The 16,342-nt window shown below is 46.1% G+C and overlaps 2 protein-coding genes across 2 annotated transcripts; both read left to right on the top strand.

Moving 5' to 3' along the window:
* Positions 1 to 871: 871 nt before the first annotated feature.
* LOC118649569 (ribosomal protein S6 kinase beta-2-like) lies at positions 872 to 4,762 on the top strand. The gene is given in 1 exon segment (XM_036296781.1): positions 872 to 4,762. A coding segment is annotated over 1 exon segment (1,434 nt). The 5' UTR covers positions 872 to 3,043; the 3' UTR covers positions 4,478 to 4,762.
* An 86-nt stretch (positions 4,763 to 4,848) lies between these two features.
* LOC118649570 (ribosomal protein S6 kinase beta-2-like) lies at positions 4,849 to 7,471 on the top strand. Its single transcript, XM_036296782.1, has 2 exons — positions 4,849 to 5,687; positions 5,733 to 7,471. The coding sequence occupies exon 2, from the start codon at positions 5,740 to 5,742 to the stop codon at positions 6,946 to 6,948; it is 1,209 nt and encodes a 402-aa protein (XP_036152675.1). The 5' UTR covers positions 4,849 to 5,687; positions 5,733 to 5,739; the 3' UTR covers positions 6,949 to 7,471.
* Positions 7,472 to 16,342: the final 8,871 nt, after the last annotated feature.

The raw sequence follows: 16,342 nt of genomic DNA, 5'->3' as shown, positions 1-16,342 counted from the left end.
GCCATGAGAAGCATTAAGAATGAAGGCTTTATACCCGTGATCGGCAAACTGCGGCTCGCGAGCCACATGCGGCTCTTTCGCCCCTTGAGTGTGGCTCTTCCACAAAATACCATGTGTGGGCGCATGTACAGTGCGATTGAAACTTCGTGGCCCATGCGCAGAAGTTGGTTTTCGGCCTGGGAGAGTCTATTTTGAAGAAGTACTGTTGATATTTGGCTCTGTTGACTAATAAGAGTTTGCCGACCACTGCTTTATACCAGTAGACACTGAGTAATTAAAATTTCAATCTGTTTTTTGTTCATGGTTCATAACCTCATAGAAGCAATAATATATTTGGTATTCAGTATTTGGTGTTTGCTCTTCTTCAAACATTTAAACCAAGCTTTGAACTACTATCCTAACTTGTGGGATTTGAACTATTGTAGTTACTTGTGGGAGTTGATCACTTTGAGCTCAGGAGCTTTGAATCCTTCCATGGTGGTGGGCTTTTGTTGAGAATTACCTTTGTTAGGAAAAGGTAGGAAACAAATAAGTATCTAGAAGTTTGTTGTGAATGATTGTGTGCTGATAAAGATTCTTGAAATCTCCTTATTCATTTCTCAAGAAGTAAAGTTCAAATGCTTTAACCAAGGTCTTTAATAGCCAGAGCATGCAATTCTGTGTGGAACCTCAAATATTACTGTAGCAGTTTCAGTCTTACATTAAAGTGACAAAAATAAAAACAAGGGGTTTTATTCTTACTCTTTTTACCTGCTTTGGACACAAACTGATGTTACCTTTTTACCTTTTCCCCCAAAAATGGTTCATGCAGAAGTTCTAGCCCCCTAAACAGTAATTTCCCAGGGAAATCTAGCCTTAGTTACCAGTCATTTGATGAATGTTCTCAAACAAATAATTTGGAAATTGTGTGGAAGGAAGCCTGTGCTAAAAATTGCTTTAAAAAAAAGAAAAAATTATATCTCCTAGCTTCCAAAGGTTGCACAGTCTTAGTTAAGCTGTAACCTTAAAGTTTCACTTTTACTTTTTAGGAACCATTTAGAAACAAACCTTTATTTAGATTTTAAAATGTGATTTAGGGAGTAGGTGGGAGGGTACTGTGAATAGAGCTATCCTTTTTTCATCAGTAAAACTTGGTAGAAATTTTTATCTATGTTACAGAGGAGACAATTTTTCCTCAGGTTGCAATAAATCCTTATCCTGTTTTTTTTTTTTTTTTTTTTGTAGTAGTGTAATTAAAGAAAATCCAGTTTATTGCTTTTTTCCCCCTATTTGCTTATTGCTTACTTTTTTTGCTACAGGAATTGATAATCTTGCATTGAATAGGTTTTACTTGGAGAGCAAAGTGAAAAATTTTGTTAATTTAGAACTGCTGTAGATTGGGCTGATAATAGTGATCTGTGCGTTAAATTTGCTGTTCTCAAAACACTCTGCTCAGATTTCTATTTTTGAATACGTTATTGTAAATCACTGGGATCAAGGGAAATAATGAGTGAATATAGAGTTAACTAAATTGGTGGCTTGGACTCCTCTCAGGAATCCTAGAGTGTCCTTTGAGGCTCTTTCAGAGTCGGCCTGGAAGGAAGAGAAGGAAAGAAGCTGAGTGTGTAGGGCTTAAGATCCTCTCCTCCCCCCGACCCCCATATGTTTACATTTCCTTGTTTATGGAAAAGATTCTGAGTTATTCCCTTCAAAATCTAAGATAGTTTGACTGGGTCCCATTAGGAGTTGATGGCACAGGGAAATCCTTCAGTTGGGAGCTCCGTGTGCCTGGGAGGGCATGAAGAGGAAGTAGGGAGGTGAAATGGAGCTAAGATAAGCTGTACAGTTTTACGAGGATTCAGCAGATCTTTTTGGATGTTAGGGTGAGATTTTTTATTTTTTAGCCAGTTACGTTACTCTAGTTCTGGGTATGCTTCCCTCTGCAGCTCCTTGATCTCTACCATTCTGGCCCCTGTCCTCCAAGACTGGCTTAAGTTTTTTTAAAAAATATACACAGTGTATTGATTTCAGAGAGAAAGGGAGAGGGAGAGAGAGATAGAAACATCAATGATGAGATTCCACCTACCTTTGTTTCAAGTTAACCCTCTCAAATTCATACATCTGGAGTTCCCATCTCTTTCAGGGCAAGTTTCTGGATCTCTTTGAGTGACAGAGCAGCAAGCTTCTTGAAACCCACTCCATAGATGTGCTTATGGATGTTGATGGTGTGTTCTCTGGTCACTACCTCGTGGATGGCACAAAGGCCCTACTTCTCTCTGTTATTTGCTAGAGCCATTATGCCAGGCCCAAGTTGGAAAGGAAGCAGAGACATTACTTTTACTCTTATTTTTTAAAATATATTTTTATTGATTTCAGAGATGAAGGAAGAGAGAGAGAGAGAGAGAAACATCAATGATGAGAATCATTGATCGGCTGCCTTCTGCACACCCCCACTGAGTATTAAGCCCACGACCCTGATATGTGACCTTGACCGGGATGGAACCCGGGACCTTTTAGTCCACAGGCTGGTGCTCTATCCACTGAGACAAATCAGCCAGGGCAAGATTTTACTTATAATTTCAGTTTCTTCCTCAGCAAAAATGGGATTAAAGGGTGTGGAGAAATCCAATGGGATGATTACCAAGGAGCTAATCAGATTATGCATTTAACCAAAGTTAATCCCTCCTGGCCTGCAGGAATAAGAGGAGATCCCACCAACCAGGTTTCTGAACTTCCTCCTATCCCCACCCTGGCCCACATGTCCCACCTCCAGGGAGGAACCTATGGTGAGTGAGGTCTTAAAGAGATGCCCCCTCCTGGTGGTATAAATAGGCCAGGCTCACGTTACTGAGCATTTCACTGGTAGGAGACTGGCTTGGGAGACTCTTCTTGGAGACGCGCTTCAGGGACTCAAAGGAGCAGGCCCCAGATAGCAGGGTGTGCTTGCGTCATCGGCCGGCCGCCATCGACGTCGCGGAGAGATACCACTGAGGCCCGGCCGGCCTGTCAGTCACTGAGCCGCTGGTCCGCACCGAGGGGCCGGGTCGGCGGGGCCGGCGCCGCCATGGCGGCTGCATTGGACCTGGACCTGGAGACCGCGGAAGGCAGCGAGGGCTTGCCAGAGTTCAGCCCTGCGGACGCGTGTCCCCTCGCCGACTTGAGGACGGCTGCCCTGGAGCCCGTGGGGCACTGTGAGGAGGTGGAGCTGACCGAGAGCAGTGTGAACCCCGGCCCCGAGCGCCTTGGGCCGCACTGCTTTGAGCTGCTGCGTGTGCTGGGCACGGGGGGCTATGGCAAGGTGTTCCAGGTGCGAAAGGTGCAGGGCACCAACTTGGGCAAAATATATGCCATGAAGGTCCTGAGGAAGGACCAGATTGTGCGCAGCGCCAAGGACGTGGCGCACACCCGGGCTGAACGACGCATTCTGGAGTCGGTGAAGCACCCCTTCATTGTGGAGCTGGCCTATGCCTTCCAGACCAGGGGCAAGCTCTACCTCGTCCTCGAGTGCCTCAGTGGCGGCGAGCTCTTCACACACTTGCAGCGAGAGCGCATCTTGCGGGAAGACACGGCCTGTTTCTACCTGGCAGAGATCACACTGGCCCTGGGCCACCTCCACTCCCAAGGCATCATCTACCGTGACCTCAAACCCAAGAACATCATGCTCAACAGCCAGGGCCACATCAAACTGACGGACTTCGGGCTCTGCAAGGAGTTCATTCACAAGGGTGCTGTCACCCACACCTTCTGTGGCACCATTAAGTACATGGCCCCTGAGATTGTGGTGCGCCGCGGCCACAACCGGGCGGTGGACTGGTGGAGCCTGGGCGTCCTGATGTACGAGATGCTCACTGGATCGCCACCCTTCACTGCAGAGAATCGGAAGAAAACCATGGACAAGATCATCAAAGGGAAGCTGAGGCTGCCCCTTTACCTCACCCCGGATGCCCGGGACCTCGTCCAAAAGTTTCTGAAGCGGAATCCCAGCCAACGGATCGGGGGTGGCCCAGGGGACGCTGCGGATGTACAGAGGCACCCCTTTTTCCGGCACATTCATTGGGATGATCTCCTGGCCTGCCGCGTGGACCCCCCTTTCAGGCCCTGTCTGCAATCAGAGGAGGACGTGAGCCAGTTTGACACCCGCTTCACGCGGCAGGCACCAGTGGACAGTCCGGATGACACGGCCCTCAGTGAGAGTGCCAACCAGGCCTTCCTGGGCTTCACGTACGTGGCGCCCTCCATCCTGGACGGCATCAAGGAGGGCTTCTCCTTCTAGCCCGAGCTGCGCTCCCCCAGGCGCCTCAACAGCAGCCCCCGGACCCCCATCCACCCCCTGAAGTTCTCACCCTTTGAGGGGTTCTGGCCCAGTCCCGGCCCACCAGAGCCCATGGAGCCCCCTCTACCTCCTCTCCTGCCAGCACCGCCACCAGCACCCTGGAGCACTGTCCCCCTCCCCATCCGACCCCCCTCAGGGAAGGGCCATGGGTACCCTGGGCACTAGGAGGATGGGCAGGGATGAAGCCAGCTGCGGAGGCTCCTGCCTGCAGGCCAAGAAGCACCCCAGGGGACATTGGGGTCCAGGAGTGAGTGTGTGTGAGAGCCTGTCTCTGTTGGGAGTGGCCATGCCCCTGAATCATGAGCGGGGGCTTGCTGCGGGGGAGGGCCTCCCACCGCTGATCTGTGTGCTTGCAGAATAAAGGATCAGATCATGGCAAAACCAAAAATAAAATAAAATAAAAAAATAAAAAATAAATAAAATTAAAAAAAAAAGAAACATCAATGATGAGAATCACTGATCTGCTGCCTCCTGCACACCCCATACTGGAACTGGGGATGAAGCCTGCAACCCAGCATGAGCCCTTGACCAGATGGAACCCGGGGCGCTTCAGTCCACAGGCTGATTGATGCTCTCTCCACTGAGCCGAACCAGCTGGGGCAAGACCGGCTTCAATTTATCTATTGCTCTTCCATACACATGGTACACACTTTTACTATTGTACTCAGTATGTTGCACTGTAATTACTTTTCAGTATAGGTCTTTCCGTTTTTTAAAATATATTTTATTGATTTTTTACAGAGAGGAAGGGAGAGGGATAGTTACAATCATTGATTAGAAAGAAACATTGATCAGCTGCCTTCTGCACACCCCCACTGAGTATTAAGCCCACAACCCTGGTATGTGACCTTCACCTGAATCGAACCCAGGACCCTTTAGTCCACAGGCTGGTGCTCTTTCCACTGAGAGAAGTCAGCCAGGGCAAGATTTTACTTATAATTTCAGTTTCTTCCTCAGCAAAAATGGGATTAAAGGGTGTGGAGAAATCCAATGGGATGATTACCAAGGAGCTAATCAGATTGTGCATTTAACCAAAGTTAATCCCTCCTGGCCTGCAGGAATAAGAGGAGATCCCACCAACCAGATTTCTGAACTTCCTCCTATCCCCACCCTGGCCCACATGTCCCACCTCCAGGGAGGAACCTATGGTGAGTGAGGTCTTAAAGAGATGCCCCCTCCTGGTGGTATAAATAAGCCAGGCTCACGTTACTGAGCATTTCACTGGTAGGAGACTGGCTTGGGAGACTCTTCTTGGAGACGCGCTTCAGGGACTCAAAGGAGCAGGCCCCAGATAGCAGGGTGTGCTTGCGTCATCGGCCGGCCGCCATCGACGTCGCGGAGAGATACCACTGAGGCCCGGCCGGCCTGTCAGTCACTGAGCCGCTGGTCCGCACCGAGGGGCCGGGTCCGGCGGGGCCGGCGCCGCCATGGCGGCCGCATTGGACCTGGACCTGGAGACCGCGGAAGGCAGCGAGGGCTTGCCAGAGTTCAGCCCTGCGGACGCGTGTCCCCTCGCCGACTTGAGGACGGCTGCCCTGGAGCCCGTGGGGCACTGTGAGGAGGTGGAGCTGACCGAGAGCAGTGTGAACCCCGGCCCCGAGCGCCTTGGGCCGCACTGCTTTGAGCTGCTGCGTGTGCTGGGCACGGGGGGCTATGGCAAGGTGTTCCAGGTGCGAAAGGTGCAGGGCACCAACTTGGGCAAAATATATGCCATGAAGGTCCTGAGGAAGGACCAGATTGTGCGCAGCGCCAAGGACGTGGCGCACACCCGGGCTGAACGACGCATTCTGGAGTCGGTGAAGCACCCCTTCATTGTGGAGCTGGCCTATGCCTTCCAGACCAGGGGCAAGCTCTACCTCGTCCTCGAGTGCCTCAGTGGCGGCGAGCTCTTCACACACTTGCAGCGAGAGCGCATCTTGCGGGAAGACACGGCCTGTTTCTACCTGGCAGAGATCACACTGGCCCTGGGCCACCTCCACTCCCAAGGCATCATCTACCGTGACCTCAAACCCGAGAACATCATGCTCAACAGCCAGGGCCACATCAAACTGACGGACTTCGGGCTCTGCAAGGAGTTCATTCACGAGGGTGCTGTCACCCACACCTTCTGTGGCACCACTGAGTACATGGCCCCTGAGATTGTGGTGCGCTGCGGCCACAACCGGGCGGTGGACTGGTGGAGCCTGGGCGTCCTGATGTACGAGATGCTCACTGGATCGCCACCCTTCACTGCAGAGAATCGGAAGAAAACCATGGACAAGATCATCAAAGGGAAGCTGAGGCTGCCCCTTTACCTCACCCCGGATGCCCGGGACCTCGTCCAAAAGTTTCTGAAGCGGAATCCCAGCCAACGGATCGGGGGTGGCCCAGGGGACGCTGCGGATGTACAGAGGCACCCCTTTTTCCGGCACATTCATTGGGATGATCTCCTGGCCTGCCGCGTGGACCCCCCTTTCAGGCCCTGTCTGCAATCAGAGGAGGACGTGAGCCAGTTTGACACCCGCTTCACGCGGCAGGCACCAGTGGACAGTCCGGATGACACGGCCCTCAGTGAGAGCGCCAACCAGGCCTTCCTGGGCTTCACGTACGTGGCCCCCTCCGTCCTGGACGGCATCAAGGAGGGCTTCTACTTCTAGCCCGAGCTGTGCTCCCCCAGGCGCCTCAACAGCAGTCCCCGGACCCCCATCCGCCCCCTGAAGTTCTCACCCTTTGGGGGGTTCTGGCCCAGTCCCGGCCCACCAGAGCCCATGGAGCCCCCTCTACCTCCTCTCCTGCCAGCACCGCCACCACCACCCTAGAGCACTGTCCCCCTCCCCATCGGACCCCCCTCAGGGAATAGGAAGACCCAGAGGGGCCATGGGTACCCTGGGCACTAGGAGGATGGGCAGGGATGAAGCCAGCTGGCGAGGCTCCTGCCTGCAGGCCAAGAAGCACCCCAGGGGACATTGGGGTCCAGGAGTGAGTGTGTGTGAGAGCCTGTCTTTGTTGGGAGTGGCCATGCCCCTGAATCATGAGCGGGGGCTTGCTGCGGGGGAGGGCCTCCCACCGCTGATCTGTGTGCTTGCAGAATAAAGGATCAGATCATGGCAAAAATAAATAAATAAATAAATAAATAAATAAATAAACCTAAATAAATAAATAAATAAATAAATAAATAATAAATAAATAAATAAAAATGTTTTTTTAAAAAAGAAACATCAATGATGAGCATCACCGATCCGCTGCCTCCTGCAGGCCCCATACTGGAACTGGGAATTGATCCTGCAACCCAGGCATTTGCCCTTGACCAGATGGAACCCGGGGCGCTTCAGTCCACAGGCTGATTGATGCTCTCTCCACTGAGCCAAACCGGCGAGGGCAAGACCGGCTTCAATTTATCTATTGCTCTTCCATACACATGGTACACACTTTTACTATTGTACTCAGTATGTTGCACTGTAACTACTTTTCAGTATAGGTCTTTCCGTTTTTTAAAATATATTTTATTGATTTTTTACAGAGCGGAAGGGAGTGAGATAGTTAGAATCATCGTTAATAAACATCGGTCAGCTGCCTCCTGCACGCCCCCTACTGGGGAGGTGCCCACAACCTAGGTACATGCCCTTGATCAGAATGGAACTTGGGACCCTTCGGTGCGCAGGCCAATGCTCAATCCACTGAGGCAAACCGGCTATGGCAGTATAGGTCTTTCTTACTACTCTGAGCTCCTTACAGAAAAGGGGCAAATATTATTTCTTCCTGCCCATTGTGTTGCCGGAGGGTTGGGTGGGTGGAATTTTGTTGCTAGTGGGACTGGGGTTCTTGGGGTAGCGCTGGAATAAGAATTTCTGGAGGCCCCCATGGGAGGTTGAGATGTGGTAGAAAGCTTTATTTGCATGGAATTATAACCCTCCGTTTGCAAAGTCTCATTGTCTTTAAACCATTCTTGGAAAATAAGCAGGGGCGTGGCAGGGGTGGGGGGGAGTTCAGTCGAGCTAAAAGCAGTGCCCGTGTCAGAGTTTCTATCCATGATGGCGCTAACTCTGGCAGAGCATCAGGCTAGCTCCAGCCCATCAGTCTATTGCGTGTTGGATCCACATGGCCGTGGAGTCCATTTGACTGTGGGCTCCGGGGGCAAGTGCACAGCCAATGAGTCCCGCAAGCCAGGAGTCAGGTGCTAGCAAGAGAGAGTGCTTTTTTGTTGAGGAGTTCAATACCTCAGATTTCAAGCCCTTGCAGTGGCCACGCCTATTCTGGCCACTGACTCTCCCAGGTGTGACTGATGTAAGCATCTTCCCATGTCACCCAGACCTTTCTGGGCATGTGACTATTGTCCAGTCCCTTCCCCCAGCAGTCTGCAAGGAACCAGCATGGGAAATACTAACTGCAGCTTCCCGACAAAGCTGTATAAATGGCATACCTATATTATATAGCCTCCCTTTGCGTCTTTTCTGTTAAATAATAACCAGGTTATTATAATGCTATCACTTGCAGGGAGGGTCTGGTCATGTGACTAAATTTTGTCAATTAGAGACTTCTCCCTCCAGGTCTTTGGTGGTAGTGGCACAAAGTCCTGAGGACAATTAAGTGATTATTCCAGTGGTGGTTCCAAAGGAGACATTTGAACCGGAGAGCTGCTGTGTGTTGTACGTCTCACCTGAGTTGTGGGCTGCCTGGGGTGCCCATGCCTGAAAACCTGCCTCTTCCTAAGCCTGGTTTGCCAGCCTTTCCATTACTCTGTGAAGTATTTGATATATACGTTAATAAATTCCTTTTCTGCCCAATTTACTAGGGTCATTTTGTTTGCTATGAAAAACTTCGTATGTGTGGTGAATCTCCTAAGATTATTTAATTCTCCGCAACAGATTCTGGCTAATTGTAATAAAACATTGTGGTTGACTCCCAACATCTATTCTTCCCTGTTGATTTGGTCTCTAGTGGTTCTCAAACTTGAAGGAGCATCAGAATCACTGAAGGGTTTTGAGTATAGGTTGCTTGGCACTACCCTCCGGCCCCAAGTTTCTGATTTGATAGGAATAATAGTTTTATGTGTCAACTTGGCTAGGTTATAGTCCCCAGTTATTCAAACACTATTCTAGGAATTGCTGTGAAGGCATTTTGTAGATGTGATTAATGTGTACAATCAGTTGACCTTAAGTGAAGGAAATTATCCTTGATGGTATGGGTAATCTGATCCAGTCAGTCAAAAGGCCTTGGGAGTAGAACAAACATTTCCTAGGGGGAAATGGCAGCTTCCGATAAAGAGTGAGCACCTGCTCTTCCTGATGGCCTACCCCATGGATATTGGACTTGCTTAGCCGGCCCCCCAATTGTGTAAGCCAGTTCCTTCAGTTCCTTCCAATAAATCCCTCCATATGTGTCTGCTACTGGTTCTGTTTCTCTGGTTGAATCCTGGTTGATAAGATTTTGGTGTTAGAAGTGATTTTGGAGAAACAGAATCTTAAGGATGAGTTTTTTGAATTGGTTCTTGTTTTCTGGAATATGTTTTCTAACCTGATTAAATTGAAAGGCACTCATGACTATTTCTAGTGGTAAAGGGGATGAAGGTTATTCATAGACTCAGCAGCAGAGACTTGCCCTCACTGAAACTGATCTGGCTGCAGCCACTGCCGAGGGCCTAGTCTTTAACAGTGGAGACCCACACTGAGCTCTGGTTGTGGTACCTTTCCCTGGGGGGGAAGCGGGGAGGACCAGGGAATTGGTCGCCTTGATTCCATTAGACCATGCCGGAAGCCGGTCCACCCTTGCCGCTTGACACAGTCGCTGCAGGAAAGAAACATCTGCACAGCATATGTTTCAAGGGACCTGGCGTATAATGGCATACTGTTCTTAATATGTTTGCTCCCCTTAGTGCTATGTGTTTTAACCAAGGTCACCTCTCCGAGAAAGGTTGTTTCCCCAGGTAGGGATTTTTCCCTGAAGTTAGGGAGGGGATAAAACCCCTTAACTAAGTGCCAGGAGGGTAGTTAATCACTTTAGCTACAAACAATCATGCTTAAGCTACATAATCTTTACTCCCTGGAATGGAGATAAGAAACGCCCTAACCTTTGCAATAGAAATTGACAGGATTAAAATCAACTGGTATAAATACAGATGTAACAAGACAATATACACCAGAACTTGGCTGGAGATCCTAACCAGAACTTGGCTAGAGATCCTGGCCAGGCTGCTGATCAACTGAACGCTGTCTCCGTGTCATTCCTTTTTCGCTGACTCCGTCCACACCTTTGGGGACCCCTGGACCTGCTGGGGTTGGACCCCAGCAAGACCAGTGGTAGGCAAACTGCGGCCCCTTGAGTGTGGCTCTTCCACAAAATACCACGTGCGGGTGCACCCATACAGTGCGATTGAAACTTCGTGGCCACACTCAAGGGGCCAAAGAGCTGCATGTGGCTCGCTGCATTAGACCACTTCTATCACTGTTTGTTGTCATTGGAATAGACATTTACTTTAGGTTGGATTTGCCCTTCCCACTTGAAATGCTTCTTGTAAAATACACGATATGTGGGCTTACAGAATGCCTCATTAATAAGCCTGGCACTATTCCAAATTGCATTGTTTCATAGTGAATGAAGTGCAGCAGTGAACTATACCTACGTATTTTATGGGGGCCTCTATTGTTGCCTGGTCCTAAGAGCATTAAGTCTTCAAGGTTTTGTTAGCTCTAAGATGACTTCAGGAAAATGTCCTTTTCCCATTTTGTTTAGTATTGTTAGTTTTCCCGTGTGTAGGATTGGTCCCAATCATCCAGTCCTCCATTACTAGAAAGTGGAATTCCCCTACTTTACATATTTGAAGATAGCTCTACCTTTTCCCCAAGGTAGACAGTCAAAACATCTCCAGTCATTTCTTACTTTATTTAATTTCTAGGTGCCCCCACCATCTAGTTATTCTAGATTTGATAATATTTATCTTTTTATCCCTAGCAAAATCTTTTTTAGTTTCCTTATAACTCTAGAGGAAAAAAAAATTTTTTTTCTCCTTACATTAAACATTCAAGATTATGAATATTTATTGTTAAATTACTTAAATGAAGTTATATTTAATTTAATTATATAGTTAAAGTAATTTGCAATTGTACATATTTTAATAATTTTAGGTTATAGTCATACATATTCCATAATTAAAAATAAAATTAGCACAAGTTCTTTCTAAAACACTCAAATAGTTTTGAAGGATATAAAGAGAAAAGCAAAAAGTCTGTATCGGTACTACTTCATATAGCCATTCCTCTGTCCTTTCAATGTGGTCTTTCTATCTAGAAATAACCTCTGTTAACTATTTTTGGTTATTTTTCTAAAAATAATATATCATGTCCAGATTTTTTTTCCACATAGAATAGATGTGCTTTATTTTTTAACAGCTGCATAGTATTCTATCATATGTATATAGCATAATTTAATCTGCCAGTTCTTTTATTGATAGATGCCATGTTTTCAGAAATTTTCTTATTTTCAACAATGCAATGCTGAACATCCAAAGATATCTTTAGTACATGTGTTTATGTCACTCTACAAAGAGACAGGATGGACCTCCGCCCAAACAATAGAGTCATTATTGTAGTTTAGATCTTTCATATATATGTATTTAGATTTGTTTGATATATTTCTAAATTGAGACGATCCATGCTTAAATGTGGCACCCGGACTGAAATTCAGATGTGGCTGTAAGAGGAGCTGCCGTTAAACATGGCCTCCCATCTTTCCGCATCGGTAAAGGGAGTCACTGAAGCAGAGCTTTGTTCTGGGAAGACTCTGCGGCTCTTCTGAAATAAATACGGGGTAAGTAGCCACCCACTGCTCTTGGGGTATTGTATAACATCTCTTTTAAAAATGTCTTTTTAAAAAAAGATATTTTTATTTATTTTTAGAGAGGAAGGGAGAGAGAGATAGAAACATCAATGATGAGAGAGAATCATTGATCGGTTGGCTTGGGTATGCCCACACTTGGGATTGAGCCCATAACCCAGGCATGTGCCTTGACCACGAATCAAACCGTGATCTGGTTCGTAGGTTGACGCTTAACCACTGAGTCACACTGGCCAGGCAAAATGTCTTGATGAAGGCCCAATTCTTTCAATACCTTTTAATATGTAGAGATCAAAGGTTGCTTGAATAAGTAAGTAATTCCTTGGAGACCAGGTGGCTATTGGAAGATAACTTAAAAATCTTCCACTCCTTTCTTAGAGTAGCTCATGAATAAGTACTTCTTGTATGGTTAGAGATAGCTCTCATTGGTGGAGGGCAGGATGAGTTTAGATTGGGGAGTCTGGCTTGTTACCAGAGGTTCTTAGGGAAAATCTGGTTCTGAATTAGCTTTGTGGCTATATTTGGAACTGGAATTGCCCCAGATCTTACAACAGGGTACAATGAGTGCTTTGGAAAGACTCACTGAACATTTAGTTCTCAAACTAAAAAGCTATCACTTGGGGAAGTCTAGGAGTAGGGACCACTGTGGCCTGTGTGTGAATAGGGACTGAAAGGAAGAGTGAAAAGAACAGATCAAGACCAGTTTTCAGAATGTGGCAACAAATACGGTAGCTGAAATCTGGTCTGGTGGTGAGTGGGTCATATTTTCAGATTGCTGTCCAGAAGGCATTTAAGAAATATGTTCAGCTACTCTGGACAAAGTCCATGGGTTCTCGAGTAAGTGGGGGTAAAAAGTGAGGTCCTTGGAGAGGCAGAATGCCTCCAGCTAATCTAAAGTATTGGGGTTCTGGTCCAGTTTAATTACAAAAAATAAGAGATGCACCCGTATTTGTTCCTCAAGTTGGTTAATTAAATTATAATGGTTATGCCAATACAAAGCTCAGTGGATTTATTACTTCCTTGATGTGGATGAACATTTTATCATTACAGTCTTTTTGGAAGTTACATCTCTCTACTGCTTCGTATTGAGTTCTGAAAGATTATGTAAAACTAAAACAGAAACAAAAAGCCACTCTGTGTGTAGCCAGGAAGTTTGTCAACATCCTGCATTTATTCAGTTGATTAAACAACAACAAAAATCCCAAAAATATAAATTCAGGTGTTCCCAGTTATACTCATTAAACTTCATCATGTATTCGGGCTGGTTTGGCTCAGTGGATAGAGCATCGGACTGTGGACTGAAGGGTTCCGGGTTTGATTCTGGTCAAGGGCACATACCAGGTTGCTGGCTTGATTCCCAGTATGGGGCATCCAGGAGGCAGCTGGTCAATGATTCTCTGTCATCATTGATGTTTCTGTCTCCTCCTCCCCTCCTCTCTGAAATCAATAAAAATAATTTTAAAAAAGAATAAAAATTGCAACAAACAAGTACCTATCAAAACAACAACAACAGAAAAAACTTCATCATGTTTCTTTTTTGGATGACAAGAAAAAGATTTGAGTTGTTGATAGCACTACAAATACTACTAAGTCTTATACATACAATAGTCATGGTAGGTTAGTAAGGGTTTCAGAATTCTTGCCTTCTTGAACATTATGGCTAACTTTGAAGAGCAATGCCAGATTTTATTTTCTCCGATATAGAATTTCTCGTGATAGCCTAATAAAAATTGTTATAAAGTATCCTGTCATGGCATAAAGAGAATCCAAAATTTCAAAATATATATTTCTCTGCAATATTGGTTGCCACTTTCTAGCCTTTTCTAAATTAATTTTATTTTCATCACTAGAGGGTGGTATTGCTTCACTAGTCAGAGTTAATGGGCAGCAAAACCTCTTTACTTTTAATGCGTAATGGGTTATTTATGCTGTTATAGACCTACTGGATAGATTATTTTCTTCCAGACTGTTACTAGAATATAAGGTTTGCCTATATTACAGTTGTTATTCACACACGATGTTTCTGACATACTATTAGAACCAATGTGGTCTGCTGTCACTGTTCTCACATTTTCAGTCATAGAGGACTTAATTCTTTTCTATACATAAAGATATATACAGATTCTGATGACTTCTTATCTTTTCCACTATTGACATATAGGTTCAAGCCACTATACTATCATCTATCACCTTAGTGAGGTCTACTCTTGAGGTCTACTTATTAGTCAGGATAGGCTAGGTTATTCTGTATAACAAACAGTCCCCCAAATCTCACCAGCTTAATCAACACATAGCTCACACCAAATGTTTTGCACATTGGCAGGGGCTCCGGCTCATCACAGTTTACTCAGGGATTCTGGTTGATTGAAGCTTCCTTTGGCATGTTCTGCCATTACTGCAGCAGAGGGAAGGGTGTGTGGGAAATCATGCACTGCTCTTCATGTCCTGAAATGACACATCATTTCTGCTCTTCATTGGGTGTTCCTAACTTTAATATGGTAGGGAAGTACAATCCTAGCATGAGCCTGAGAATGGGAAACTAAATATATTTGGTGAGCAAGAGTAATGAAACTAAACTACTCTCTTTAAAATTTCCAACTCCCCATTTTTGCCTTAGGATGCTGCATCTTCTTTACTCTTTTTTTTTAAATTAAATCTTTATTGTTCAGATTATTACATTTGTTCCTCTTTTTTCCCCCCATAACTCCCCTTCTCCCAGTTCCTGCCCCACCCTCCGCCCTCACTCCCCACCCACTGTCCTCATCCATAGGTGCACGATTTTTGTCCAGTCTCTTCCCGCATCTCCCACACCCCTTTCCCCCACAAGAATAGTCAGTCCATTCCCTTTCTATGTCCCTTATTCTATTATGATCACCAGGTTATTTATTCACTTGATTATTAGATTCACTTGTTGATAGATGCATGTTTGTTGTTCATAATTTGTATCTTTACCTTTTTCTTTTTCTTCCTCTTCTTAAAGGATACCTTTCAGCATTTCATATAATCCTGGTTTGGTGGTGATGAACTCCTTTAGCTTTTCCTTATCTGTGAAGCTCTTTATCTGACCTTCAGTTCTGAATGATAGCTTTGCTGGATAAAGTAATCTTGGTTGTAGGTTCTTGGTATTCATCACTTTGAATATTTCTTGCCATTCCCTTCTGGCCTGCAAAGTTTCTGTTGAGAAATCAGCTGCCAGTCGTATGGGTATTCCCTTGTAGGTAACTGAGTTTCTTTCTCTTGCTGCTTTTAAGATTCTCTCTTTGTCTTTTGCTCTTGGCATTTTAGTTATGATGTGTCTTGGTGTGGTCCTCTTTGGATTCCTTTTATTTGGGGTTCTCTGCGCTTCCTGAATCTGTAAGTCTATTTCTTTCACCAGGTGGGGGAAGTTTTCTGTCATTATTTCTTCAAATAGGTTTTCAATATCTTGCTCTCTCTCATCTTCTGGCACCCCTATAATTCTGATGTTGGTACGCTTGAAGCTGTCCCAGAGGCTCCTTACACTATCTTCGTATTTTCAGATTCTTTTTTCATTTTGCTTTTCTGGTTGGGTGTTTTTTGCTTCTTCGCATTTCAAATCTTTGCCTTGATTCTTGCGCTGCTCTGGTCTGCTGTTGGGAGTCTGTTTAGTATTCGTTATTTCAGTCCGTGTATGCTTAATTTCTAGTTGGTTCTTTATCATAACATCGAGGGTCTCATTAGATTTCTTGAGGATCTCACTACATTTATCGGCGGCTTCTAGACAGTTCTTAAGAGACCTTAAAAGTGTGGTTCTGAACTCAATATCCTCCATTGACAGTTTTGTCCTGTTTCTTTGTCTCCGCATTTTTTATGCTTTCTTGGTGCACCCCCTAGTGGTCTTTGTGCGAAGTCTTGTTGTAGTTAAGCCTTGATTGTTGTCGGCAATACCGGGGGTGATTTGACCTCCAGGCTAACTGGTTATGATAGTCAGCTGTGTCTGCAGTGGGAGAGCTTCTGTGCTGGATCTCTAGGGAGGTGCTAATCTAGCCTTTGCCTGAGGCTATCCGGCAAATGGCTCTGAGCAGGGCTTGGGCGGGGCAGGTCCCCGGGGATCTACAGGGCGGGCTGGAGTGAGCAGTTATGGCTGCTCTCAGTTCCGTCCCTAGGGGCTCTGCCTCACAGAGTCCCAGCAACCGCTGCAAACCTCGGAGAGAAAGCTGCCTTCGAGTTCCGACTGAAGCCAGACAGTCCCGCTTCTCCCGT

This window comes from Myotis myotis, unplaced genomic scaffold (genome assembly GCF_014108235.1).
Source record: "Myotis myotis isolate mMyoMyo1 unplaced genomic scaffold, mMyoMyo1.p scaffold_m19_p_3, whole genome shotgun sequence".
Taxonomy (NCBI): Eukaryota; Metazoa; Chordata; class Mammalia; order Chiroptera; family Vespertilionidae; genus Myotis; species Myotis myotis.
Note: the sequence above shows the minus strand (reverse complement) of the source record. Positions and strands in the feature narration are given on the sequence as shown.

Bases quoted from the DNA above. Each gene is read 5' to 3' on its own strand.
- LOC118649570 (XM_036296782.1), top strand. From the start codon at position 5,740: ATGGCGGCCGCATTGGACCTGGACCTGGAGACCGCGGAAGGCAGCGAG.